This window comes from Chlorocebus sabaeus, chromosome 12 (assembly GCF_047675955.1).
Source record: "Chlorocebus sabaeus isolate Y175 chromosome 12, mChlSab1.0.hap1, whole genome shotgun sequence".
NCBI classification, from domain to species: domain Eukaryota; kingdom Metazoa; phylum Chordata; class Mammalia; order Primates; family Cercopithecidae; genus Chlorocebus; species Chlorocebus sabaeus.
The window spans coordinates 68,260,370-68,287,289 of record NC_132915.1 but is presented as its reverse complement, the minus strand read 5'-3'; the positions used below and the strand labels follow the sequence as shown (position 1 = coordinate 68,287,289).

Here is a 26,920-nt window from a genome sequence, read left to right as displayed (position 1 = left end):
GCATAAGCAAAGGAAAAGGCACATGGGGAGGCGAAGTCCAGGGGAAACCAGGTGCCAGCTTCTGATAGCCCTATCACAGCAGAGGTGCACAGGACACGCTTAATTCCCCCAGCAATGAGTAGCGACCACATATGTGAAATGCTGCCCAGGGAAGCACTTCAGAGATGCCATGCCCAGGGAGTTTAGTTGGGGGATGGATATGTCGACACCGTCTGCCTACTACATAACAGAATTCCAGACTCCCAGAAGGAAGGCAGTGTTCAGCATAAACCATGTTGTTTGCACAACCCGTTTAGGCACAGTGAGCTGCTCTTATCATTGAGGAGATGGTGGGAACCATCCAGAATCCAAGCTCTCAGATACCAGCCAAGGACCAACCTTCACATCAGACCTTCCTAAAGACAACAGTCTCAAGCCTGCTACGTTAACTCTTTTCTGCCCAGGCATCCTCAGCTATTCTTTGCTTTTAGGTTATGGCAACATATTGTGATTTCCAGATGCCAGGTTAAATTTATATTATTGAGTTTTAACTAACGACTAATTAGATGGTTGAGTCTTAATGAATTTAGCCCTCACAAAATAGACAAGTGGCCTGGAAATGATTGTTTCAAAGAAAACATAAGTTAAAGCAAATATTAAGAATGCTTAGCACACTAAGGCCAGATGCAATGGCTCTTGCCTATACTCCCAACACTTTGGGAGGCTGAGGCAGGAAGATCACTTGAGTTCATGAGTTCAAGGCTAGCCTGGGCAATATAGCAAGATTTTATCTGTACTAAAAATCAAAAGTTAGCCGGGCATGGTGGTGCATGCCTGCAATCCCAGCTACTCAGGAGACTGAGGTAGGAGGATTATTTGAGCTCCGGGGATGGAGGCTGCAGTGAGCTGTGATTGTACCACTGCACTCCAGCCTGAGTGACAGAGCGAGATCTCATCTCAAAAAAAAAAAAAAAAAAAAAAAAAAAGTGCTTAGCACACTGGAGTGACACATCTCCTCAAAACAGATCTTTGTCAGCCACAGGATGAGGTAAAAATGATGATATTACTTCATCTTTGTCTTTTTTAAAATGCCCATGGTCTGTATATGGTAATTTGTAAAATTAAACATGTTCAAGAGAACGTTATCAAAAATGCTGTAGACCATTGGTCTTAACAGTCGTGTCAATAAATTAGCTTTACAAGTGTGTTGAGGTCCCCGGAGGGTGTTACAGGTTGGTCAGCTACCCCCTCTGGGTGTGTCCTGGTCCTTTGACATCTGGCTCCTAGGTGTAGATGAACCTGATTTGGGTTGAGGAGACTCCATCTGAGGAGGAGGCAGCAGCAGGATGTCAGGGAGAGAGACCTGGACCAGGACGAAGCATCGAGTTCCAGGCTCAGCTCTGGAGCTGTGTGGCGTGATTAAGGGAAATATCTTAAATGCGCTGGGCCTCAGTTTCTTCACCTGTTAAGGGATTTCCTCGCTTAACTGACACCTCCAAAAAATCACCTTGGTGTTTATTGTTTTTGTTGTTGTTTGTTTTTATTATTATATACTTTGCCTCTGGCCTAATAATACTTGTTGAAGATGAACAAATGAACAAACTAATGAATGAGTGACCCAGCAAACTCATGAATGAGTGAATGAATGAATGAATAAGATGAACTGTCAAGTCCCATGCATCTCTGACAGATGACAAACGTATTTTCTGGTCATTGAATATGCTCAGGTCTAAATTCTCTATCTTTGGCTCTTTCCCCCTCCCTGTTTTGTATACTTTTCTCATATCCTTTTATGATCATCTGGGTAATAATGTGGCCAGCCATTCTACATTGTTTCTAAAGCACTGTGGTTCATTTTTACCCATCTGATTTCTCCTTGTTTGTGAAATTTAAAAAAAAAAGAAAAAGAAAATAGAAGGCTCAGTGCCCACCTGTACCCTCGCAGCATTCATGCTTCACAGGCCTGTATTTCTGAACAAGTGCTGTGATACTGTTGTCCTTCCCTTGATTTAGTGGGTCGGCCTTGCAGTCTAAAAATAGTTCCTATTTTTACAAATAAAATGGAAATGCAAAATGTTCTGTCTCTGAAAACCCGGAGAGTCAAGTTGCCGGAAAGGCAGGAGCAGAATGAATCCGTAAGGGGAATGGGCTGGGAACATTTCTTGGAAACTTCCTGCTTGTGCTGGTGGCAGCCAGCCCTGAACTAGAAGGGGCCTGGGGAAGCCAAGCAAAGCTGCTGTACTCAGTTCCTCTGGATGCAGAGGGCCTGGGCTGCCTGCTGCAGCCTGGCTGCCTCTCTTTTCCCCTACCACATCCACCTTTCTGCCTTGTGTTCAGCCAAGGCAGGTTGGAGCCTTTCAAAGGAAACTAAGCTCAACAGAGCTGAGGGAAAGCAAAGACCCAAGCTCAGAGGTGCAGCGCATGGGGCACGTGGCTTTTCTGTCCCAGTGAGTGGGAGGCCCCAGAACTCAGTGGTGCACAGCCCAGGGCTGGACCATGATGTGGGGCCCCCACCTGGAGATGTGCAAGTCTCCTGGGTATTAGAGGGTGTCCAGTCTAAATGGTGGGGGTTGGGGGTTCTGGGAGTGATACAGTACAGGTGAAGGTGGGCGTCCTGGAGGCCCCTAAAACCTAACAGGTGGTGGCCAGCCTGTTCCAGCCTTAAGGGATCCAAGTTGTAGGCTCATGTCAGGGCCGGCTGTTCCCATTAGCCACCAACCCAGGGCTAAGGGTCAGGGCACACCTTGGTCCTGAGGAATAGGTGAGAGCCAGACAGGGCCTCAGTCCTGAGCAGGGACCAAGGTCTAAATGTGAGCTCAGTAACCAGGCTGGCCTGTGCTGACTAACTGGCCTTCTGAGGTCACACTGGACAATAGTAGCCACGTGGCCTGACCATGTGGGGAGAGGGCTGGGCAACAGGAAGAAGGAAGGGAGGAGGGGAAGTGAAGGCCAGAGGGCTGGACCATCACCTTTTGGTGGTACCTCAGCAGTCTGTGGCTCTCTCTCTGCCTGGCTCTCTCTGGGCTCATCTAAGGGAGGATTTGAATCTTGCACTCCTGTGTGCCCAGTGCCCTGGGTCTCGTAAGTGACTGATAGAACTAAATGCCTATTGAATGGAAATTTGATTGAAAGATGCCAGTGAAACTCAACGATATGTAGAGGGGAGTATTTTTCCCCGTCGTGAGAAGTCCCCCTGCAGGGTGGTCTCATACCTGATGAAGTCCGTCTACCTAAGGAAGGTCAATGCCTCTGTTTTCTCATGGCCTCTAGGTCAGGACCTGGATTCTCACCGTGGGCTACACAACCGCTTTTGGGGCCATGTTTGCAAAGACCTGGAGAGTCCACGCCATCTTCAAAAATGTGAAAATGAAGAAGAAGGTAATCACTCTCCTGTTTCAGGGTATTAGCAGTGTTCACTCAGCATTTATCTAGCAAGTATATACTATATTCCAGGCACTGAGCTATTTGCTGGGGGGGACCCAAGCTAAACACAATCCCTACCTCCTGCTACCTTCAGCCTACTGAGGAAATCGGACAGTTAACAAAGCATTTATAACACACGGTTATCAGGGCTGGCTGGGGACATGTGGGGAGTGCTGGGGTACAAAACACTCACGGGAGGCTTCATGGAGGAAGTGCCACCTATGCTGGGGCCTGGAGGGTGAGTGGGAGTTAGCCAAGCAAAGGGCATAGAGACGCTGGGGACCTTGTCAAAGGAACCATCCAGGGCAGCCTGGGGATAGGAGGAGGGTGGTCAGGAGCTGAGAGAGGCTTGATGTGGCTGGGGCATAGGACTCGTGGGGACAGGGTACAGGGAGAGGCTGGAAGGGAAGGCTAGAGCCACATTAAGGAATCTGCACTTTAACTTATGGGCAATAGGGAGCTCTTAAAAGAGAGGAGTGAAACAGGGCTGGTACTGGATTTAATGATTCCGTTTTCAAAGAGGCTCTTGTAGGACAGGAGCTCAGCCTTCACACCGTGGGCTGCATTCGCCACCCGTGAGGTTTGGTATAGCCATGATGTTGCCGACCTTGTCTCTTAGTCATAGAGAAACTTTGTCCACCACTGTCTTTTTTAACTCTTGCAGTGGTACTGGATCTCCCCTTTCTTCTGGATAAAATTTGTGGCAAGTCATGATTTTGAAGGTCCTCTGGTCAGTAATTATTATAATATGTAGAGTCTATCATTATATTCAAAACTTCAAACAGTATTCATTGGCACAACTTCTCCCTCTCCCAGCTCAGGCCTGCAGCAGGCCGGCCACCTGCCTTGGGAAAAGGGGTATAGGCTGGCTGCTTCTCTCTTTGGCCAGCCTGCATTCTTTCCCCATCATCCCATCCACCCAGGTGTCCAACCCCTCTGGAGTTGGAATTAGGACTGGTGGAAGGGGCAGGAAATACCTTACTTGCTTGGAGCTGGCATTGGGCTTACTGGGCCTGGCGAGGATTGCAGCGGGCCCTTTAGACTCCTGGGGTGCTTTTCTGGGTCCCTCATTACTGGGACTTTCTCTCCTGCCGTGTTCTTGATGCAGATGAAATGCTCCCCCAATTGGCTATTTGTGGTTTCTTCCCCTGCTCCTGAGCATCCTTCAATTCTCCACCCTGGGGTCACCTCACCCCTCCAGCTAGTCCTGGACAGGGCCACACAAGCTCTTCCTCACCCACGGCCCACATCTGGGGTGCAGAAAGCACTCCTGCACCCTTTGCACCTACAAACCTAAGGACTGAAGGCTGATGTCACTGTAGCAGCTGCCTCTCTTTTGTTCCATCCTCAGAGCAGCTGGCCAGTCCGTCATCCCCCATTAGATTTCGCAAGCAGGAGTCAGACACCAGTCCACAGGGTCCCCCAGGCTGCAGAGACTCCTATCAAACCACCCAGTGATCTCCTTTTCACTGGAAACCAAGGCCTCTTTCTTGATTTGAGGTCATGGAGGAAGCGTTCCCTCCCAGTCCACCCATTTCTGTCACCAGGGGAGGGGTCTCATAGTACCGTGATACCTCTTACCGAAAAGCCTCTTCTCAGTTCAGTCCCCCCCCCCTCACACCCCAGCCCCCTGCACACACTCTTCACATCCTGATGTGGGCATCACCTGTTTACTGACACCTCCTCTGCAGATCCTCACTGTGGGCCCATCCCAGTGGAACATGGAGCCTGTTCCGGTTTTTCATCCGAGCCTGCATTTTGCTCCCTAGTTACCTGGTGCCAGTGGCGGACAGCAACCCAGCCCGAGCAGTGAGGCCAACAGGCAAAACAGAAGCCTGGAGTTCTAGTCTCTGCTCCGCTGCTGATCTGCCGTGTTCCTTAGACAAAGCTCTTAATCTTTCAGGACCTCTGTGTCCTCATCTGTAGAATGGGGATACACTGATATAGTATTGTCCCCTTAGCTGTGATTCTGTGGGCTCCTGCCTGGTGTCCTGGTGATACCTCTCCCTCCTCAGGCCCCCCACCCACCTCTTCACTGCCAAGGTCCTTCTTCAGGACTGCAGCCCCCTGTCCTCTCCAGATGAGGTGGAGGTATATTCTGTTCTCTGCCCCCTGCTCCACATCCGAACCACCTTAGGAAATCCACAGGCTGCATTTAGAGTGGGGAAAGAGCCTTGCTCTGCCGCCCTGTCCCTGTGCTCGCCTGGAGAGGCCCTGTGTCTCTGGGCCCCGGCAGCATTTATGACAACTCTCCATGAGAAGAGAGGCCTGGCCACCCCAGTGTTTCTCAGCTCTGGCTGCACACTGCAGTCCCACAGGACCTTTTGAAAACTACAAGAAGTCACCCAGCCCAGGCCAGTTGAAATGAGGGCTCTGGGGCCAGAGCTGAGCATCAATAGTGTTTCAGCTTTCCCTGCTGATGTTAATAGACTGCCGAAGTTGGGGACCTGTGGTCAGGGCTTCTGAGTGGTCAGGGCTTCTGATGTGGCTGGCCTGCAAGCTGTTAGAAATGCAAATTCCTGGGCCCCGCCCTGACCCTAATGAACCGGAATATTTGGGAGGAGCCCAGGAGCCTGTGCTTTCCCCATCCCCGGCCAAAGCAAGTCAAGGCTGGAGAGCCACTGGTCTAGGTGACTTCTGGCGCCCCTCCTGCTCTGCGGCTCTGGTTTAAGAGCTGCTCTGCCATTGATGACAACTCCATCCTGGTTTGGAAGAAGCACAGTGTTGGTTCCTTTGTACTAATATGTGATTCATCCCTATGGTCATCTGTGATAAGGAACCTGCCTTTATGCTCTCTAACGTGACTGCCAAGCAACAACACGCCAACTGTCTGGCAACAATCGACAAAACATATCAGGGAAAATGGCAGGAGTTCAGTTGTCTGGAAGCTCCCTGTGGGGCCTGATGTGGTGTCGTCACCAGAGGCCACGGGCTTTGCTCACTTCCTCCTGCACTGCCTGAGCCAGGGGAAACTTGATACCCCCTGAGGGTCTGGGCCAACTCTGAGAGCTTGGGCTTGCAGTGGGTCCAGGCATCCAGGGAGGGGGCTTATCTGAGAGACAAGCCCCACACACATACTTTTTTAACTTTTTAAACTTTCTTACTTTTTTTTTTTTAACTTTTTAAAACCTTTTTTCTACTTTTGTTTTTAAGGGTAATGATGTCAGAGACAGTGGGGTTTAAAACAGTCCCTTAAAGGGTATGAGGTTAGAGGACTAGAAGGTGACAGAGGTTGGACATCAAAGGATGGTAATTGTGTCACCAGGCATCTAGAGGAAGATGACTGTGATGGTGAGAAGGGCCTCAGGACCAGCGGGGGAAATGACATCAAGGGTGGTGAGGGTGACATCAGGAACAGAAAGGGAAATGAGAGCAATAAGGTTCATGCACAGGGGGGATCAGGACCACCTCTATTGGGTTAATGACACTGAACTCTCCACTTAAAAATGGTTAGTTAGGGGCAACCCGCTCGGGTCCCCTTCCACACTGTGGAAACTTTGTTCTTTCGCTCTTTGCAATAAATCTTGCTGCTGCTCAAAAAAAAAAAAAAAAAAAAAAAGAGGTTAGTTAAAATGGTAAATTTTATGTGCATTTTACCACAATAAAAACAAAACTATAACAATAAAAGCCAACTTGGTTATGTAACTGACACTGTGAAGAAGAGCCCAATTTTGAACTACACCTGTCACAACCCTTTCAAAACAATCTGGTTCCCTGATTGAGTTTGTGGTTTGGGTAAGATATAAATGTATCTTCTCTACCCTACCCTCCTGTAATTTGGTTGGTAAATAATACTTAACCACAGCACCACAAACCGGCTCCTGGAATAACTAAAAAGCCCAGAGTGACCCCAAAGAGTTTCTCACACTGGAATAATGTACTTACCTAGCCTTCATCATTTTCACAACAAAATTAGTACCAAATCTTGTACTGAAAGCCTTTGGCAGTTCATATTGTTCATTTGTATTGTGCAATCATCGTCACCATCCGTCTCCAAACCTTTTCATCTTCCCAAACTGAAACTCCATACTCATTCAACACTAACTCCCTCTTCTCCTCACAGCCACGGCCACCACAATTCTTTCTACGAATTTGACTCCTCTAGGAACCTCATATAAGTTAAATCATACAATATTTGTCCTTTGGTGACTGACTTATTTTGTTTCTTTTAAAGAAGTTTGGACTTTTTTTAGTGGCCCCCTTAATTTTTTTTTAACTGACATATATACTAGATTTGTATCAATTTGCAAATGCAATCATATGCTTTTTTCAATGCAGTTTTTTTATCCTTTTCTTCTTTGCATAGCTCCCACCCCTCCTCCCTCCATCCATGATGGCTTGCCCTCCCCAAACGTACATATACAAACTTCATCCCATATGCCCCATATGTCCACAGTTTTGAAAGCATTAAAGGAAAAGAAGCCTATGAAAGGCTGTTAAACACGTGGTGACTTAATGCTTCCAAATTTCATATTTTTACAGCATGTTACTTTTTTTCTAAAGACCGATTGTGAAATCTTTTTAAATTGAGAAGGTTTATTACAGTCTTTATTTTGCCTAATATTAGGACCAAATGGAAGCATTGAGACAAGAGTAGAAATTTAGAGATGACACCTTCTGTTCTGGGGGAAGATGTTTCGCTTCTCGGCCTTTTGGCTAAGATCAAGTGTGAGGACAATGGAAGTTTACTACAAATATGACTGGATTCTGTTGCAGACAATAACATGAGTGGGAAAAGCATCTGAGGATAAACCCTCAGACTTTCATCTGGGCCCAACTTAAGGAAAATGCTGAGGGCTTTTAGTAGCTATCCTGAAGCATCCGCCATCTAAAGATGACTGGAGAGCTGAGCCCCAGGGGGACCATCCATGCTGTATTCCCCCTGAATGGGGTTCCCTGAAGAAATGAGTTGGCCCCAGTGGAAGGCCAGTCTGGATAGGTCAGAAAATCTTAAGTTTTTTGAAAAAATAAAGAAATGCCCTTTTCTCTTAACCAAGCATCAGCCAAGTTTTTCTGGAAAGAGCCAAAATAGTCAATAGGTAAGAATTTGCAGGCTCTTCTGTCACGGTTGCAGCTACTCAACTTTGCTTTTATAGAATGAAAGCAACCATAGACAAATACACAAATGACATTCATTTAAATGAGTATGGTAAAGGTGTAAATTTGTCTTCTCTACCTTACCCTCCTTGTAATTGAGGGTACGTTCATTTAAATGAGCATGGCTGTGTTCCCATAAAACTTTATTTACAAAAACAGATGGTGAGCCAAATCAATAGTTTGCTAATCCCTGCTCTAAACAACTCAGAAGTCACATTTAGTAAAAACCGCTGGATCTGTTGAACAATTATTGTAAGCCAGGCTCTTGTAATCTAGTGTGGCATGTGCAAATATTATCCCCATGTTCTAGATGAGGAAACTGGTTCAGAGTGGGAAGGGAATTACCCAAGATCACACAACTAGTTGGTTCATTTCCAACTTAGATCTGATTCCAGAACCAGGTGCTTAATCATTACTGGGTGCTCATCTGCCTTTGCTGTCATCTGCCACTAAGTACCTCCTACCCCCAGAGAGAGGACTGCATGTGATAGCATCAGTGAGCACTGACATAACCCAGAGAGAAGTTCAGGCAGCATTTAAGGAAAGAAGTCAAAGAATCTAAGAATAGAGAGATGGCTGTGCCTAATGCAAAGGGTCTCTGGTGCTCTCTGGTGCTCAGATCAGTGTTTTTTTTCTTTCCTTCCCTCTCTTTTCATTATTTAAGATTATTTTAAATCACCTCTACTTGACATTGTATTTTGTATTCCCATGGGTGTACTTGTGTAATTTTCACTACTAGTCTTCCCCACAAACATGCATGCTTCATAGGGCAGAATGTTTATGTTGTCCACTGTTGCATCCTCAGTGCCTAGAACAGAACCTGACTCAGGGTAGGCACTCAATAAATATTTCTACAATTAATAAATAAAAAACGATTCATAACTACTTAGCCTAAACCCATTCAGTCACAAACACTGGTTACATGCCAGGTTTTGTGAATGGTGCCAAAAGGAAAATAACCATTTCCTCTCCTCTGATTCTCAGCATCTTCCCACCGTGCACCCATCCACACATGATGATTAGTCCCATGTCTAGTAGAGCTTAGGTGCAATATCACATTTTGCTCCTAGATGTCACTATGTCTTACACATAAACACAGAATCACTAATTGTCAAAACCCAAGTAATGGTAGCCAGCTACCAATGCTTTCTGGACCTCATCTCATTTTATTCTTTTTTTTTTTTTTTTTTTTTTTTTTTTGAGACGGAGTCTCGCTCTGTCGCCCAGGCTGGAGTGCAGTGGCAGCCGGATCTCAGCTCACTGCAAGCTCCGCCTCCTGGGTTTACGCCATTCTCCTGCCTCAGCCTCCCGTGTAGCTGGGACTACAGGGGCCCGCCACCTCTCCCGGCTAGTTTTTTGTATTTTTTAGTAGAGACGGGGTTTCACCGTGTTAGCCAGGATGGTCTCGATCTCCTGACCTCGTGATCCGCCCGTCTCAGCCTCCCAAAGTGCTGGGATTACAGGCTTGAGCCACCGCGCCCGGCCATCTCATTTTATTCTTATACTAACTGTACAATTTAGGGATCACTGACCGCACTTTAAAAAAACGGAAACTGAGTCCTAGCAAAGTTAAGCAACTTGCTCAAGGTCACGCTTGACAAGAATTGGGATTAGAATGAGGTCTTCTACTTGCAAAACCTGTGTTCTTTCTTTTATACCATACTTGGAGAATGACACAGAAACTCTCCTCTCTCCCTCCCCCTACCTCTGCCCATTTTACAAATGAGAAATGCAGAATGAGAGCAAGGAAGTGATTGGCTCATGGTCACACAGGTAGCAAGGAACAAAGCCAGAATTCTAACTCAGGTCCACTTAATTTTAAATCCTTTAGAATTCCACTGCCCCAGCAGGGTGCCGTGGCTCACACCTGTAACCACAGCACTTTGGGAGGCTGAGGCAGGTGGATCACTTGAGGTCAGGAGTTCAAGACCAGCCTGGTCAACATGGTGAAACCCTGTCACTCCTAAAAATACAAAAATTAGCTGGGCGTAGTGGCACATGCCTATAATCCCAGCTACTCAAGAGGCTGAGGCAGGAGAAGTGCTTGAACTTCCTAAAAATACAAAAATTAGCTGGGCGTAGTAGCACATGCCTATAATCCCAGCTACTCAAGAGGCTGAGGCAGGAGAAGTGCTTGAACTTCCTAAAAATACAAAAATTAGCTGGGCGTAGTGGCACATGCCTATAATCCCAGCTACTCAAGAGGCTGAGGCAGGAGAAGTGCTTGAACTTGGGAAGGAAGCAGAGGCTGCAGTAAGCCTAAATTGCACCATTGCACTCCAGTCCAAGTGACAAAGCAAGATTCCATCTAAAAAAGGAAAAAAAATACACTTCCTCAGACTTCATACTTGAGCCATTAAATTGGAAGGATTTACTTTATGACGTTTACAAGAGGAAAATTCTGGTGCCCAGCTTTTGAAGCCATCTATGCCCCTTGCAGGGTATGCCTAGATTCATGGAGGAAGAGAAGCTGCTTGGGCTCAACCTTGAAATCAGGGTAGGAGTATGCCAGCAGAAAGGTGCGTGTCAGGCCTTCCAGGGGTCAGGAATAGCTAGGCAAATGCCTGGGGGTCAAACAGCCTCCTGTTCAGCATCACGTAGATATGAGGCTCCTTCCAGCCCATCCCCTAACTGCTAAGCTCCTTAGGCATTTTGTCCCAGTTTCTCAAGACTGGAAGGTAGTTGCCTAGTTCCCCAGAGGGTGAGAGTTAAGCTGGGTTTCTGCAAAGCACCAGCAGTTCACCATATCCTTGAAAATCTCAGAGTGGGCTTTGCAGGTGCCCTGCCCCCAGGTAAAGCGGTTTTGCTGGATTTGATCTCCTTGGCAGTCACTGAGCCAACACTTTCCTCGTGTTCTTTTTACATTCGGTAACATAAAGGCCCCTCGGGTTTTTATTTCTCCTTTAAAAATGGCTTTAATCGTTAAAAACCAAACCTGGTGATATTTCTTAAGCTTCTGCCTGAATTTTGTTTGTTTTTCCATGAGTCTTTCCCAGAACTACTTCATCACATTAGCTTTTCTGGAGAGTGAGGGGATATATAAACATGAAGTGAATGAAATACAGGTCAGCTTTGGCACCGAAAATATTTATCCCCCGGCTGATCCCTATCAAACAGACATAAAGTGGGCTAGGAGTCTCACAGAGTAATAAAAATATCCCAGGCTGCAAAGAGGAATGGGAGTTATATTTCTTCTTTTTATATTCTTTCATGTCGATTCAATTCATCAGACTTTTAAGTAGCTACTGCATGCCAGGCCCTGTTAGGTGCTGAGGAAACACAAATAAAATGGGCTTTCTTTCTGTCTAGGGCTCCCCAGTTTACTGAGGAGGGAAGACGTGTATACAACTTAATATAGCTTCTGATTGGAGCTGTAAATGTTTGAGGATGTGAATTCTGGAGAAAACAGAGCTCGGTCCAAATCCAGGCTTCATTGCTTATGAAGTTTATTATATTGAGCAAGTTACTTAGCCCCCTCTAAGCCTCAGTTTGCTCGTCCATAAAATAAGAATAATAACAATATTTGACTTTCTATGAGACACTGCCTCTGAGACCATCAACCTAGAGGCAGGCACAGAGTAAGTGTTCATTAAATGTTAGCTATTCTTCTCATTGTTGTTACTACTGTGGTTCCTCCTGATAATGAAGTATGTGAACAAAGTGCTGTGGAGTAATTAGTTGTGCTGCAGGAGTTAGAGAGGGCTTCATAGAGGAGGTGACAATTGATCGAGGTGTTTAAGGATTGTTAGAAGTTTGCCAAATAGAAAGAACAGGATATTCCAGACAAAAGAACTAGCACCTACAAAGACCTGGAGGGTGAAAATCACAGCTTGACCAGGGACTAGGAATGGCCAAACTTCAACAAAATACACGTGTGTTTGGTGAATGATAAGGTCAAGCTTGTGAAAGGCCTTGAATGTCACGCAGAGGAACTTGGCTGGATTTATCCTGTGGGTGATGGGGAATCGCAGGAGACTCTCCAGCTGGGGGGTTCACGATGCAGGTTCCTTCCCTGACCTGGGCCGCTAGTTGCTGCGTGGGAAGCTATCTCTCACATCGGCTCCCCTCCACTCCTTCCCGCTCTGTAGATCATCAAGGACCAGAAACTGCTTGTGATTGTGGGCGGTATGCTGCTGATTGACCTGTGTATCCTGATCTGCTGGCAGGCCGTGGACCCCCTGCGGAGGACAGTGGAGAAGTACAGCATGGAGGTAAGCCCTCCACGCCGGCAGGAGCGAAGCCTGCAGATGCAGCCCCTGACACATGAGGACAGTGAGGCTGCACAGCACCCAGACTGCCCAGTACCCCGCTGGGAACACTTCATCAGTTCCATTTCCTTCCATTTAAGACATGTTATTCCAGGGAGGCCAAATATAAGGTGTTGTGAAAGAAGTCGATTTTACTATTAATACACGCAGAATGAAGGGGAAATATTGGGCTTTTTAAAAGCGTATACTCTCATACATTGTAGAAGCCTTCATTGATAAGATCCATCACTTGAGAAATGGCATTGCATATTTATCCCAATTTTACAATAAATCTCCTAAAAAGTGCTGCTAGGGAGTAAACATTCTGAAAGCTCCTTCTAGGCACGATGTTATTTTCAAAGTGATGAGCAATATATTTCTTTTCACACATTTGATATCAGATATTTGTTGTTAAAATAAAGAACCTCACATGAAAGTACTGTTAAATATACTTTTTAGATGTCTTGCAGTCAGCCTTGCCCTGAACTCGCGCTGGTCTTTCTAGGATTCTCCAGATTAGGGAAGTCTGAGTCCCTTTGGAGGCTGTAGTTTTGTTGACTTTCATTTAAAATAGTTAGACTGTCTTTGCGGGGGACAGCTGAGCTGCAGTGGGGTGTGCTATTTGGTAGGATTTCTGTACAGTGTAGCAAATTCTACTGAGAAAAAGAATCTGTTTCTCTCACTGCTTTATTAGAAAAATCTTTTTGTGGAATTTAGTGTGAATTCTTAAACTAAACCAGAAATGGTCATTCTATGCACTGGGGGCAGAATCTTTTATCCTTCTAGACAAGAAGGTTTTATAGAAAATAAGATGCTCAGCCTCATTTATCTCGAGACACGGTTTACTCAGCTCGGTAAGAAGTTATGCATTCAGAGCAGCAGCAGAGAATGCCATTTATGAAACAGGTTGAGAAATATGTCCCTCCACCTGACCACCTTCCACATATTCCTGAGAGGAAGCGGGACTCCAGACAGACACAACCAGAACTAGCAAGGAGGACGGACCCAACACTGGCTGTGCCCATGGGCCAAGGGGGCAGGAACTGAGTCCACTCGAGCAGACAGGCTACTTTTGGATGGGGGGGACATCTGGTCACCATTCATCCTGCAAGTTGGGCAACAGAACAGCTGGGTGGGTTCCACTTCATCCCAAGAGAATTCCCCGGCCACCACCAGAATTTAGAAATCTGGACAGGATGTCAAACCAGGAAGAGCTATCATTGGCTACCTGGGCCCCTGAGCTAGGGAGAGCCTGTGGCGGTGCTAATAACAAGCAATGATGATGATAAGAGCGATGATGATGACAGCTGGCATCATGTGTTAACTCATTTAATCCTCACGGCAATTCTAGGAAGTAGATGCTGTCCTTCGTCATTTTACTGATGACGAAACAGAAACCCAGAGAGGCTGTATAACTTACCCAAGGTCACCCAGCAGGTTAGTGACAGTAGCACTAACTACCCTGTCACCCAGTACCTAACCTTGCCTTTCAACACCTGGGCAGCTCTTAGCGGTTTTGGAGGCTTTCTTAAACCTTTGTTCATTGGCCACAGATCTGGGAAGTGAGTAGGGCAGGGATGTTCTCCCCTTCTACAAATGAGGAGAAAAAAGTAGAATAATGGGCAGACGGAGGGCCCAGGAGAGATCAAGGAATAAGAGCAGGTGAGTCAGGCAGAGTTTGTGGAAGGCCTGGAGCTGGGCCAGGTGGACAGAACGAGACACAGTGGCTCAGTGTGGAGCCCAACAGTGGGCTGGGGAGGCTGAATGGCTGCCGCCTCTATTCTAGATGAAGGTGGGAACTGAGTATTCACTAGGGTTTCCCAAGGTGCCAGGTGTGTTAGGGAGACACTGACAGTGCCAGAGTCAGTAGACTCTGGAAATGGGGATGCCTGTCTTACTGGACCGTTTAGACAAGGTAAACCTGTGCAGTCTGACGTGTCTAGCTGATGGTTTGCTATTATGGCTCTTACCTGCCTTCCTTCTATTCTGTAATAAGCACTGCGGCTATCAGTGGCTCTGTGCATAGAACCCTAGCACATTCCAGACTTTCCAAGGCTATGATTCTCAAACTGAGGAGTCCCAGGGTGCTGCAGAAGTGCCTTTCTGTGTAGATAAGGAAACTAAACCTCGAAAGGTGCTATCCAGGGCCCAGGGCCACCCAGATTGTCCAAGGCAAGGCCCAGATAGGCTGTTCCTGTGTCTCCCTCCGGGGTGTGCGGAGATTTCTCTCAGAATCTTTCCTGGTGGGTGCCTACTTTTCTTCTTTTATTTTAGGGTTGGCCTGTCCCTCTGTTGCTATGGTAACAGAACCCTTTGATCTATCCACCCACAGCCCTGTTTATTGTCGTTTTTCTACCAAACAGCACCGAGCTGTTGTTTTCTCTCAGACCCTCCTCTGTCAGACACAACAGGGTAGTTGAACAACATGCCCAGGGGCTGAGGTAGCCTAAAGTCTCCTTCAAGGGGCTGTTTTGTCCAGGACCTCCAAACAGAAAGCCTAGGCTTGGGGGAGAGGTGATGAAAGACCTTTGTGACCCGTCCCTCCCTCCCCGTTACCTACTTCAGACACCCTTGTGTGCTCTGGACTCGGAGCACCTGAGGATTCCAGGCGTGGGCCTTGCAATATGGTACACATCCTAGCCTTTGTTCATCCTGTGTCCCCTTCCAGAATCTTCTCTGCCAAGTAGATGACTTCAGCTTCAGCACCAGTGTTACCTCCTATGGAGAGGTGTCCCTGTGTTCACTGGCTCCGCTGGGGTCGAGAACCTGCTCTGCCTCACTTCCTCCCCCAGCATCCCAAACATTCCCCAGTCAGGACTCCCGGCAAGTCAGAAGTCTCTGCTGAGCTTCTCCAGGACAGGGCCATGGCTCAGCCAGCCCCCACACAGCCCACCCAGCACCCCACGGCCGGCATCTTCCATGGGAAGACACAGGTAGCCATGGCAGCCACAGCCTCATGGCAGCCTGCAGGCAAGTAGGGGAGCAGACTAAACCCGCAGACAAGTAACCCTATCACTTCAGATCGCTGTCGACTGTGAAAGCAGTGAGAGGGAAATAAACAGAACCCAGGGCTTGAGAATAACAGGAAGGACCCATGGAAGCGATTCATCCTGGGAGACTGTACTCACGGGTCCTTGGAGTAAAAGTCCCCTGGAGGCCTACTGGGGGCAACCCAGCCCCCCACCCTTATTCATTTCTGATATTGATTGATAAAGATTGATTGATTGATTGATTTTATTTTTATTTGGAGACAGAGTCTCACTCTGTTACCCAGGCTGGAGTGCAGTGGCATGAACTTGGCTCACTGCAACCTCCATCTCCTGGGTTCAAGTGATTCTCATGCCTCAGCCTCCTAAGCAGCTGGGACTACAGGCGTGCACCACCACACCTGACTAAATTTTGTATTTTTAGTAGGGACAGGCTTTCACCATGTTGTCCAGGTTGGTCTCAAACTCCTGGCCTCAAGTGATCCACCCACCTCGGCCTCCCAAAGTGCCGGGATTACAGGTGTGAACCACCATGCCCGGCCATTTCTATGTCATAAGTATTTCTGTAGCACTTGTCATGTGCCAGGTACTGTTCTAAATGCTTTACAAATATGAACTCATTTAATTTAATCTTTATTATAATCCTGTGAGATAGGAGATATTTTTGCCCCCATTTTATAGATAAGGAAACTGAGACACAGAGACCTTCAGTGACTGGCCCAGGTCATGCAGCCAGTGAGTGGCGGAGCCTGGATTCCACCCCAGGTGGTCTGCTTTCAACTGTGTTGCCATCCAACTCCACATACGGGTGGAAAGGGTCCCTGAGGTGGGGGACAGAGGTCCTGACTTCTGGTTTCACTGCCTCTTTCTTCTTTCAGGGGCTGCACATAGCCTCTCTCAGAGCAGGCTAACTGTGTGGCTGTGGTCCTGGAGCCTGACTCCATGACACCCCTGCCACTGCCGAGCCTCCAGCTGTGGCTCAGCACCCTACAGCCTCCTCATGCCCCAAACTGATTCCAGCCTCACTCTCACCTTTTCCACCAGCTATGCATCGGGCCCCCATGCTGAACTCCAGAGATACAGGAGTAAATGAGATGTGGCTTTTCCTTCAAGGACCCCTTGGAGCAGTTAGGGAGACAGACAAGCCAGTGGCTAATTTGCAACCCCCATGGTACAGGATGCTGTGGAGCCCGAGGAGGGATGACCATCTGGCCTCATAGGGTCAAAGAAGGCTTTTCAGCTGAAAGCCAGGGAGGCCTGAGCAGGTGTGGGAGCTGTGAGGGACACTCAGGCAGAGGCCGCTGCATTTGGAGAGCAGGCAGTGTGTCCACTGAACCAAGTGCTAAGAGGACACAGGCAGGGGACACAAACACAGTGCTACTCCGATGTACATTGGCACAACCACTTGGAAAACTATTTAACATGAATCATGTCAAAGATGCACATGCCCCACAGCCTAGCCATTCCACTAGGACACATCCCTAGGGAAAGTCTCACACATATGCCTAAGGAGACCCAAGCCTGGGTGTTCACAGCAGCACTGTTCATAACAGCTAAAAACTGGGAGCATCCTAAATGGCCCGCAGGAACAGAATGGATATGTGCAGTATGGTATTTTCAAAGAAAGGAAGACTGTACGGCTGTGGGAATGAATGAGCCACAGCCACACATATCACTTTGGAGGCATCTCAACAACACAGCAATGAGCAAAAACAGCAAGTCACGCATGAATACCCAAAACAGGCTTTCACATGCTTCAAGTTCAAACACTGGAGAAACTGAACAGAATATTGTTTAAGGATACATACATAGGTAGCAAAACCATTTTTTAAAAAAAGAAGAAGGCAATTGCTAACACAGAATTCAAGATTGTGGTTACCTCTTGGTGGGCAGGATAGGAGGATATGATTGAGACAGGCACACAGGTCCTGTAAGGTTCTGGCAATTCCGTTTTTCAAATCGTACATATACATTATATCTACTCTTCAGAAACTATGGTGTGGGTTTTGGTGGTGGTGGTGGTGGTTTTTTGTTTGTTTGTTTGTCTGTCTGTTTGTTTGTTTTGTTTTGAGACAGGATCTCACTCTGTTGCCCAGACTGGAGTGCAATGGCAAGATCACAGCTCACTGTACCTCCCCTGGCTCAGGTGATCCCCCCACCTCAGCCTCCCGAGTAGCTGGGACTACAGGCATGCGCCACCACACCCCGTTAATTTTTATATTTTTTGTAAAGACGGAGTTTCATCATGTTGCCTAGACTGGTCTCCAATTCCTGGGCTCAGGTGTTCCACCTGCCCTGGTCTTCCAAAGTGCTGTAATAACAGGAATGAGTCACCATGCCCAGCAGATATATTTAATTTTTTAATTTTATTTATACTGACTTAATAGACTTTATTTCTTAGGGTAGTTTTAGGTTTACAGAAAAGGTTAACATAAGTACAAAAAGTTCCCATGTACCCTCCATCCAACCCCACAATTTCACCTGTTATTAACATCTTGCATTGTCTGGTACATTTTTTCAAATGATCAACCAATATTGATGCATTATTCTTCACCACAGTCCCTAGTTTACATTAGAGTTCACTGTTCTATGGGCTTTGCCAAATGCATGTCACGTAGTCACCACTACAATATCATACAGAGTAGATTCACTGTTCTGAATATCCTCTGTGCTTTACTAATCCTTTACAACCACTGATCCATAGTTTTTTCTTTTCCAGAATCTCATATAGTTAGAATCATAGAGTATGTAGCGTTTTTAGACTGGCTTCTTTGATTTAGTAATATGTGTTTAAGGTTCCTACATATATTTTTGTGGCTTGATAGCTCACTTCCTTTTATCACTGAATAATATATTATTTCCTGGTAGCTCATTTCTTTTTATCACTGAATAATATCCCATTTCCTGGATGTACCACAGTTTGTTTATTCATTCACCCATTGAAGAGCATCTTAGTTGCTTCCACGTTTTAGCAATTATACATAAGGCTGCTACAAACTTTCATGTGTGAGTTTTTGTGTGGACATAAATTTTCAGTTCATTTGGATAAATACCTAGGAGTGCAAGTTCTGATTATATGGTAAGAGGATGTTTAGTTTTGTAAGAAACTACCAAACTGTCTTCCAAAGTGGCTGTACCATTTTGCAAACCCATTGATGGGTTTGCAAAATGGTACAGCAATGAATGGGATTTCCTGTTGCTCCGCATCCTTGCCAGAATTTGGTGTTGTCAGTGTTTTGGATTTTAGCCTTTCTAATAGGTGTGTACTGGTATCTCATTGTTATAATTTGCAATTCCCCAGTGACATATGATGTTGAGCATCTTTTCGTATGCTTATTTGCCATCTAGTGAAAAGACTGTTCAGATCTTTTGCCCACTTTTTAAATAAGTTGTTTTCTTATTGTTGAATTTTAAGAGGTCCTTGTATATTTTGGATGCAAGTCCTTTATTAGATAGTGTTTCATAAATATTTTCTCTCAGTTTGTCTTTTTATTCTCTTACATTGTCTTTTTCAGAACAGGAGTTTTAAATTTTAATGAAATTCAGCTTACTGCCTTTTTCTTTCATGGATCATACTTTCAATGTATCAAAACACTCATTGCCAAACACAAAGTTACCTAGATTATTTTCTATTACATTTTATGGTTTTACATTTAACATTTAGGCCTGTGACCCATTTTGAGTAAAATTGTATGAAAGGTGTAAGGTCTATGTCTAGACTCCTTTTGCATGTTGTCCAGTTGTTCCAGCACCATTTGCTGAAAAGATGATCTTTTCTCCATTGTATTACCTTTGCATCTTTGTCATAGATCAGTTGGCTGTGTTTGTGTGGGTGTATTTCTGAGCTCCCTGTTCTGTTACATTGATCTGTCTATTATTTCATCAATCCCACACTATCTTGATTAGTATAGCTTTATAGTAAGCCTTGAAGTCAGGGAATATCACTTCTCCAACTTTGTTCTTCAATGTCGTGTGAGCTCTTCTGGTCTTTTGCCACTCATGTAAACTTTGGAATTTGTTTGTTGATATCCACAAAATAATGTGCTGGGATTTTTATTGGGATTACATTGAATGTATAGATCAAGTTGGGAAGTATTGACATCTTACCAGTATTGAGTCTTCTGATCTATGAATGTGAAATATTTCTCTACTTATTTAGATCTTCTTTTTACTCTCTTTCATTATAGTATTGTGGATTTCCTCATATAGATGTTTTACCTAATTTGTTAGATTTACACCTATTTCATTTCATTTGGGTGCTAATGTAAATGGGATTGTGTTTTTAATTTCAAATTTCAATTGCTCATTTCTGGTCCAGGCATACCTCACTTTATTGCACTTTGCAGATTTTACATCTTTTACAAATTGAAATTTATGGCAACCTTATACTGAGCGAATCTATAAGCACCATTTTTCTGATAGCATTTACTCACTTTGTGTCTCGATATCACATGTTGATAATTTTCATAACATTTCAATCTTTTTATTATCATTTTATCTATTATGGTGATCTGTGATCAGTGGTCATTCCTGTTACTATTGTAATTGTTTTGGGGTACCACAAACCATGCCCAGATAAGATGGCAAATTTAATTGGTTAAATGTTCTGTGCATTCTGACTGTTCTGCCCACTGTTCCTCCATCTCTCTTCCTCTTCTTGCCCTCTCTATTCTCTAAGACACAACAATATTGAAATTAGGTCAGTTATTAACCCTGCAGTTGTCTCTAAGTGTTCAAGTAAAAGCAAGAGTCACACATCTCTCACTTCAAACCAAAATCTTGAAATGATCAAGCTTAATGAGGAAGGCAGGTTGAAAGCAGAAATAAGCCAAAAGGTAGACCAAGTGCAGTCAACAGTCAGGTTTTGAATGCAAGGGAAAATTTCTTGAAGGGAATTAAAAGTGCTGTTTCAGTGAACACATGAATGATAAGAAAGCAAAACAGCCTTGTGGCTGATATGGAGAATGTTTGAGTGACCTGGATAAAAGATCAAACCAGCCACAACATTCCCTTAAGTCAAAGCCTGACCAAATGTCAGTGAACTAGAGCTCTTCAATTCCATGAAGGCTGACAGAGGTGAGGAAGTTGCAGAAGAAAAATTAAAAGCTAACTGAGGTTGGTTCATGAGATTTAAAAGGAAAGAAGTCATCTCTATAACATAAAAAGTGCAAGATGAAGCAACAAGTGCTGATACAGAAGCTACAGAAAGTTATCTAGAAGATATAGCTGAGATCCTTGATGAAAGTGGCTACACTAAACAACACATTTTCAATGGAGATGAAACAGGCTTATGCTGGAAGAAGATGCCATCTAGGTCTTTCACAGCCACAGAAGAGAAGTCAATGCCTGGCTTCAAAGTTTCAGAGGAAAGGCTGACTCTCTTGTTAAGAGCTAATGCAGCTAGTAACTTTAAGTTGAAGCCAGTACCCATTTCCCATTTCAAAAATCCTAGGGCCCTGAAGAATTGTGCTAAATCTACTCTGCCTGTGCTCTATAAATGGAACAACAACACCTGGAGGACAGCACATCTGTTACAGCATGGTTTCCTGAATAATCGTAAGTCTACTTTTGAGACCTACTGTTCAGAAATAAATAATTAAAATATTCTTTTCAAAATATTATTGCTCATTGACAATGTACCTGCTGTATTAGTCCATTCCCACACTGCTATGAAGAAATACCCGAGACTGGCTAATTTATAAAAGAAGGAGGTTTAATTGACTCACAGTTCTGCATTGCTGGGAAGGCCTCAGGAAACTTTCAATCATAGCAGAAGGCAAAAGAGAAGTAGGCACTTTCTTCACAGGGTGGCAAGATGGAGTGAGTGCAAGAAGGGGAAATGCCAGATGCTTGTAAAATTATTAGATCTGGTGAGAACTTACTATCATGAAAACAGCATGGGGGAATTCCGCCGCCCCCTACCATGATCCACTTACCTCCACCTAGTCCCACCCTTGACATGTGGAGATTACAGGGATTACAATTCAAGGTGAGATTTGGGTGGAGACACAACCAAACCATATCACCTGATTACCCAAGAGCTGTGATGGAGATGTAAAAGAAGATGAATGTTGTTTTCATGCCTGTTAACGCAATATCCATTCTGCAGTCCATGGATCAAGGAATGATTTTGACTTCCAAGTCTTACTATTTAAGAAATACATCTCATAAGACTATAAGTGCCATAGATAGTGATTTCTCTGATGGATCTGGGCAAAGTACATTGAAAACCTTCAGGAAAGGATTCACCATTCTAGATGCCATCAAGAGCATCTGAGATTCATGGGAGGAGGTCAAAATGTCAACATTAACAGGAGTTTGGAAGATATTTATTCCAACTTTCATGGAATGACTTTCAGGGTTTCAAGACCTTAGTGGAGGAAGTAACTGCAGATGTGGTAGAAATAGCAAGATAATTCGAATTAGAAGTGGAGCCTGAAGATGTGACCTGAATTGCTGCAATCTCATGATAAAACTATAACAAGATACATCAAATAGAGCATCTAAGAAAGATCAGGATCAGCTCAGAGCCAGGAGGAACTCTCCACTGTGGGGAAAAGAGATATTCAGTGGTCCACATTTCCATCACAGATGCCTGAAATACTAGCCACAGGAGAGCTCCTCAGCACTCATAGGCCATTAATTTAGTATAGAGAGCTGCCTGGAGTCCATACAACTGCATTTTCCAGGAGGATTTCACTCTGGGTTCCATTCACACACACCCCTGAAACCCAAGCTGCTGCATCAGGACACCATATTGAGAGCCCACTAGAATACATCCTGCTCTAGGGCCTAAAAGCCCCTGTATCTATACATACTGAAGCCCAACCAACATTCCCCCACATCCACCCAGAGGGCTGCAGCATTATGACACCAGCCAGAACCTGTGGCACAGCTGGGTCCCCAGGACTCTAGCCCACACAGTGTTCTATACCCCAGAGAATATCAATGTACCACACCAGGAAGGCTACCCCTAGGACAAAGGGACCCAAAGCATGCTCTCCCCAGAGCCTGAGAATTGCCTGCCTAGGGATGCTGACAACCCCTCCCCCTCCAGCAGCAGGACCCCCATACACCTGCAGACAACTTCAGGGATCTTGAGGACCAGTCTGTCCCACTCACCATAACCAGCATCCATGCACACCATCCATGGACCTAAGGACAGGTCCACCCTGCCTGCTGCCATCACCACTCACATGTGCTATCTGGGAATCTGAGGATTAGTCCACCCTGCCCATGACTGGCATCCATGAACACATCATAGGGGCCCTAGGACTGGCCTTTCCAGCCTTCCAGTACCACCTACCCAACCATTATCACTACTTGGTGGCCTTAGGACTGGCCAGCCACCTCTTCTGCCACCAGAGGTGCCTATGCATGCTGCCTAGGGGCCCAAGGACCATCCCACCTAGGCCCACCATTGACACCACTGATGTGCACACACAATACCTGGGGACCTGAGGACTGGCACACCCAGTGCCCCTACATGCCACCCGGGGCTGGCCCCAGGACCAGCTTGCCTGGTGTCCTTATCTCCAGTAAAACCTCAACATAGCATCCAATAATAATTGCAGCCTAAGCTACTGAGAAATTCACAGCCATCACTGATGTTGATTACAGCCAAAGAAATCATATAGAGACTACACTACTAAGCCCATTCAGAATCAAAGCCAAAGTACCCTATCCAGCCAACACTATAGACACATGTAAGGAAAAATTATTTCCCTATGAAAGCCAATTCATAAAATTGGAAGAAGCAACTGTTATACCAGATGCACAGATATCAATGTCAGGATACAAGAAATGTGAAAAAACAAACATGATACCTCCAAATGGATACAGTAATTCTCCAATAACATATTCCAAAGAAAGGAAATCTATGAAATGCCAGAAAAGAAATTCAAAATGATGATCTTAAGGAAACTCAGTGAGATACAAGGCAACACAGATGGACAAACACAAAGAAGTTGGGAAAACAATTTGAGATCTGAATGTGAAATTCAGCACAGAGATAGATATCATTAAGAAAGGAACCAAACAGAAATCCTGGAACTGAAGAATTCAATGAATGAAATTAAAAAACACAATTGAGAGCTTCAAAAATAGACTAGATCAAGCAAAAGAAAGAATTTCTAAATTTGAATAAAGCCATTTCCCAGATAAGCAAAAACAGGAAATTCATCATCACTAGACCATCCCTACAAGAAATGCTTAAGGGATTCCTACATCTGGAAGTGAAAGGATAGTATCTGCCTTCATGAAAACACACAAAAGTATAAAACTCACTGGTAGAGAGGAGACACAAATAAGAAAGAGAAAGAAATGAAATGTTGGAGGTATTGAAAACCACCAAAAAACAAAGGTAAATAATAAAAGAGGAATAAAGGAACAATGGATATACAACGCAATCAGAAAACAATTAACAAAATGACAGGAGTAAATCTGCACCTATCAATAACAACCTTGAATGTAAATGGTTTAAATACCTCAATTAAAAGACATAGACTGGATGAATGGATTAAAAAAAAAAAAAAAACCAACTATACACTGCCTACAAGAATCTCACTTTTCCTGAAAAAGATATAAATAGACTGAAAGTGAAGGAATGGATAAAAATATTCCACACAAACGGAAACCAAAAGCATGCAGAATTAGCTATACAAATATCAGACAAAATATACTTTAAGTCAGAAACACAAAAAGAGACAAAGGAGGACATGACATAATGATAAAGGGATCAATTCATCAAGCAGATATAACAATTATGAATATATATGCACCCCATGCCAGAGCACCCAGATATATTAAAAAAAACTATTAAAGCTAAAGAAAGAGGTAGACCCCAATATAATAATAGTTGGGACATTAACACTTTTGAGCATTGGACAGATAATCTAGACAGAAACTCAACAAAGAAGTGTCAGAATTAATGTACACCGTAGACCAAATGGACCTAACACAGTTATAGAACGTTTCATCCAACAGCAACATAATACACCTTTTTCTTATCAACATGTGGAACATTCTCCAGGACAGACCATATGTTAGGCCACAAAACAAGTCTCAACAAATTTTTTTAAATCGAAATCATATCAAGCATCTCTTAAATCACAATGGAATAAAATTAGAAATCAGTAACAAAAGGAACATTGGAAACTGTACAAAAACATGGAAATTAGACAACATACTCCTAAACAACCATTAGGTCAATGAAGAAATTAAGAAAGGAATTTGAATATTTCTTAAAACAAATGAAAATGGAAACACAGCATACCAAAACCTATGAGATACAGCAAAAATAGTGCAAAAAGGGAAACATATAGCAATAAACACCCACATCAAAAAGGTAGGAAAATTTCAAATAACCTAATGATGCACCTCAAGGAACCGGAAAATCAAGAACAAAATAAATTCAAAATTAACAGAAGGAAAGAAATATAAATATCAGAGCAGGATTAAATGAAATAGAGACTAAAAAAATACAAAGGATGAAGGAAATGAGAACTTGTTTTTTTTTTTTTTTTTTTTTGAGAAGATAAACAAAATCAATAAACCACTAGCTAGACTAAACAAGGAATAAAAGAAAATGAAAATAAAGAAAATCAGAAACAAAAAGGAGGCATAACAACTGAACTACAGAAATACAGAGGATCACTAGAGACTATTATGAACAACTATATCCAACAATTTGGAAAACCTAGAGGAAATGGGTAAACTCCTGGACACATGTAACCTACCAAGACTGAACCAGAAAGAAATAGAAAACCTACACAGACCAATAATGAGTAACAGAATTGAATCCGTAATAAGAAGTCTCCCAACAAAGAAAAGCCCAGGACAGGGTGGCTTTATTGCTGAATTTTACCAAACTTTTAAAGAACTAACAAATTCTTCTCAAACTATTCCAAAAATTTGAAGAGGAGGAAATTCTTCCTTATTCATTCTGCCAGGCCAGAATTACCCTGATACCAAAACCAGACAAGGACACAATAAAAAAAAGAAAACTACAGACCAATATTCCTGATGAACATAGATTTTTAAATCTAGATGAAAAAATCTTTGCTGGGCATGGTGGCTCACACCTGTAATCCCTGCACTTTGGGAGGCTGAGGCGGGTGGTTCATGAGATCAGGAGTTCGAGACCAGCCTTACCAACATGGTGAAACCCCGTCTGTACTAAAAATACAAACAAATTAGCTGGGCCTGGTGGCACACGCCTGTAATCCCAGCTACTTGGGAGGCTGAGGCAGGAGAATCGCTTGAACTCAGGAGGCGGAGGTTGCAGTGAGCTGAGATCATACCATTGCTCTCCAGCCTGGGCAACAGAGTGAGACTCTGTCTCAAAAAAAAAAAAAAAAAATCTTTAACAAAATATTGGCAAACCAAATCCAACAACACATCAAAAAGATAATACACCATGATCAAGTGGGATTTATCCTAGGAATGCAAGAATGATTCAACATAAACAAATCAATAAATGTAATATATTGCATGAACAGAATGAAGGACAAAAACCATATGATTAAATAAATGCAGAAAAGCATTTTATAAAGTTCAACATCCCTTCATGATAAAAAGAAAAAAAAAACAGGCATAGAAGAAACATATTTCAACATACTAAAGGCCATCTATGACAAACCCACAGCTAACATCATACTGAATGGAGAAACTGGAACAAGACAAGGATGCTCACTTTCACTAGTCATCTTTAACACAGTACTGGAAGTCCTAGCCAGAGCAATTAGGCAAGAGAAAGAAATAAAGAGCATCCAAAAGGGAAGGGGGAAGTCAAATTGTTCCTCTTTGCAGACGATATGATCTTATATATTTTATAAAAACCTAAAGACCCCACCAAAAGTACCCTAGAAGAGATCAATAAATTCAGTAAAGTTGTAGGATACAAAATCAAGATATAAAAGTCAATAGTATCTCTATACACCAATAACAAATTAGCTGAAAAAGAAATAAAGCAATTTCATTTATAATAGCTACAAAAAATAAAATGTCTAGGAATAAATTTGACCAAGGAAGTGAAAGACCTCTACGATGAAAACTACAAAACACCAATGAAAGAAATTGAAGAGAACACAAACAAATGCAGAAACATCTCATGTTCAGGGATTAGAAGAATTAATATTGTTAAAATGACCGTACTGCCCCAGGCAGTCCACAGATTCAACATAATCC

The 26,920-nt window shown here is 44.0% G+C and overlaps 1 protein-coding gene across 1 annotated transcript in view; it reads left to right on the top strand.

Annotated features, from left to right (window-relative positions):
* Positions 1-26,920, top strand: part of GABBR2 (gamma-aminobutyric acid type B receptor subunit 2) — a 419,145-nt gene that overhangs the window by 330,887 nt on the left and 61,338 nt on the right. Inside the window, exons 12-13 of the mRNA XM_007968615.3 lie at positions 3,250-3,357; positions 12,588-12,710. Coding sequence (XP_007966806.1) covers positions 3,250-3,357; positions 12,588-12,710 — 231 coding nt within the window. The remainder of the gene's footprint in view (positions 1-3,249; positions 3,358-12,587; positions 12,711-26,920) is intronic.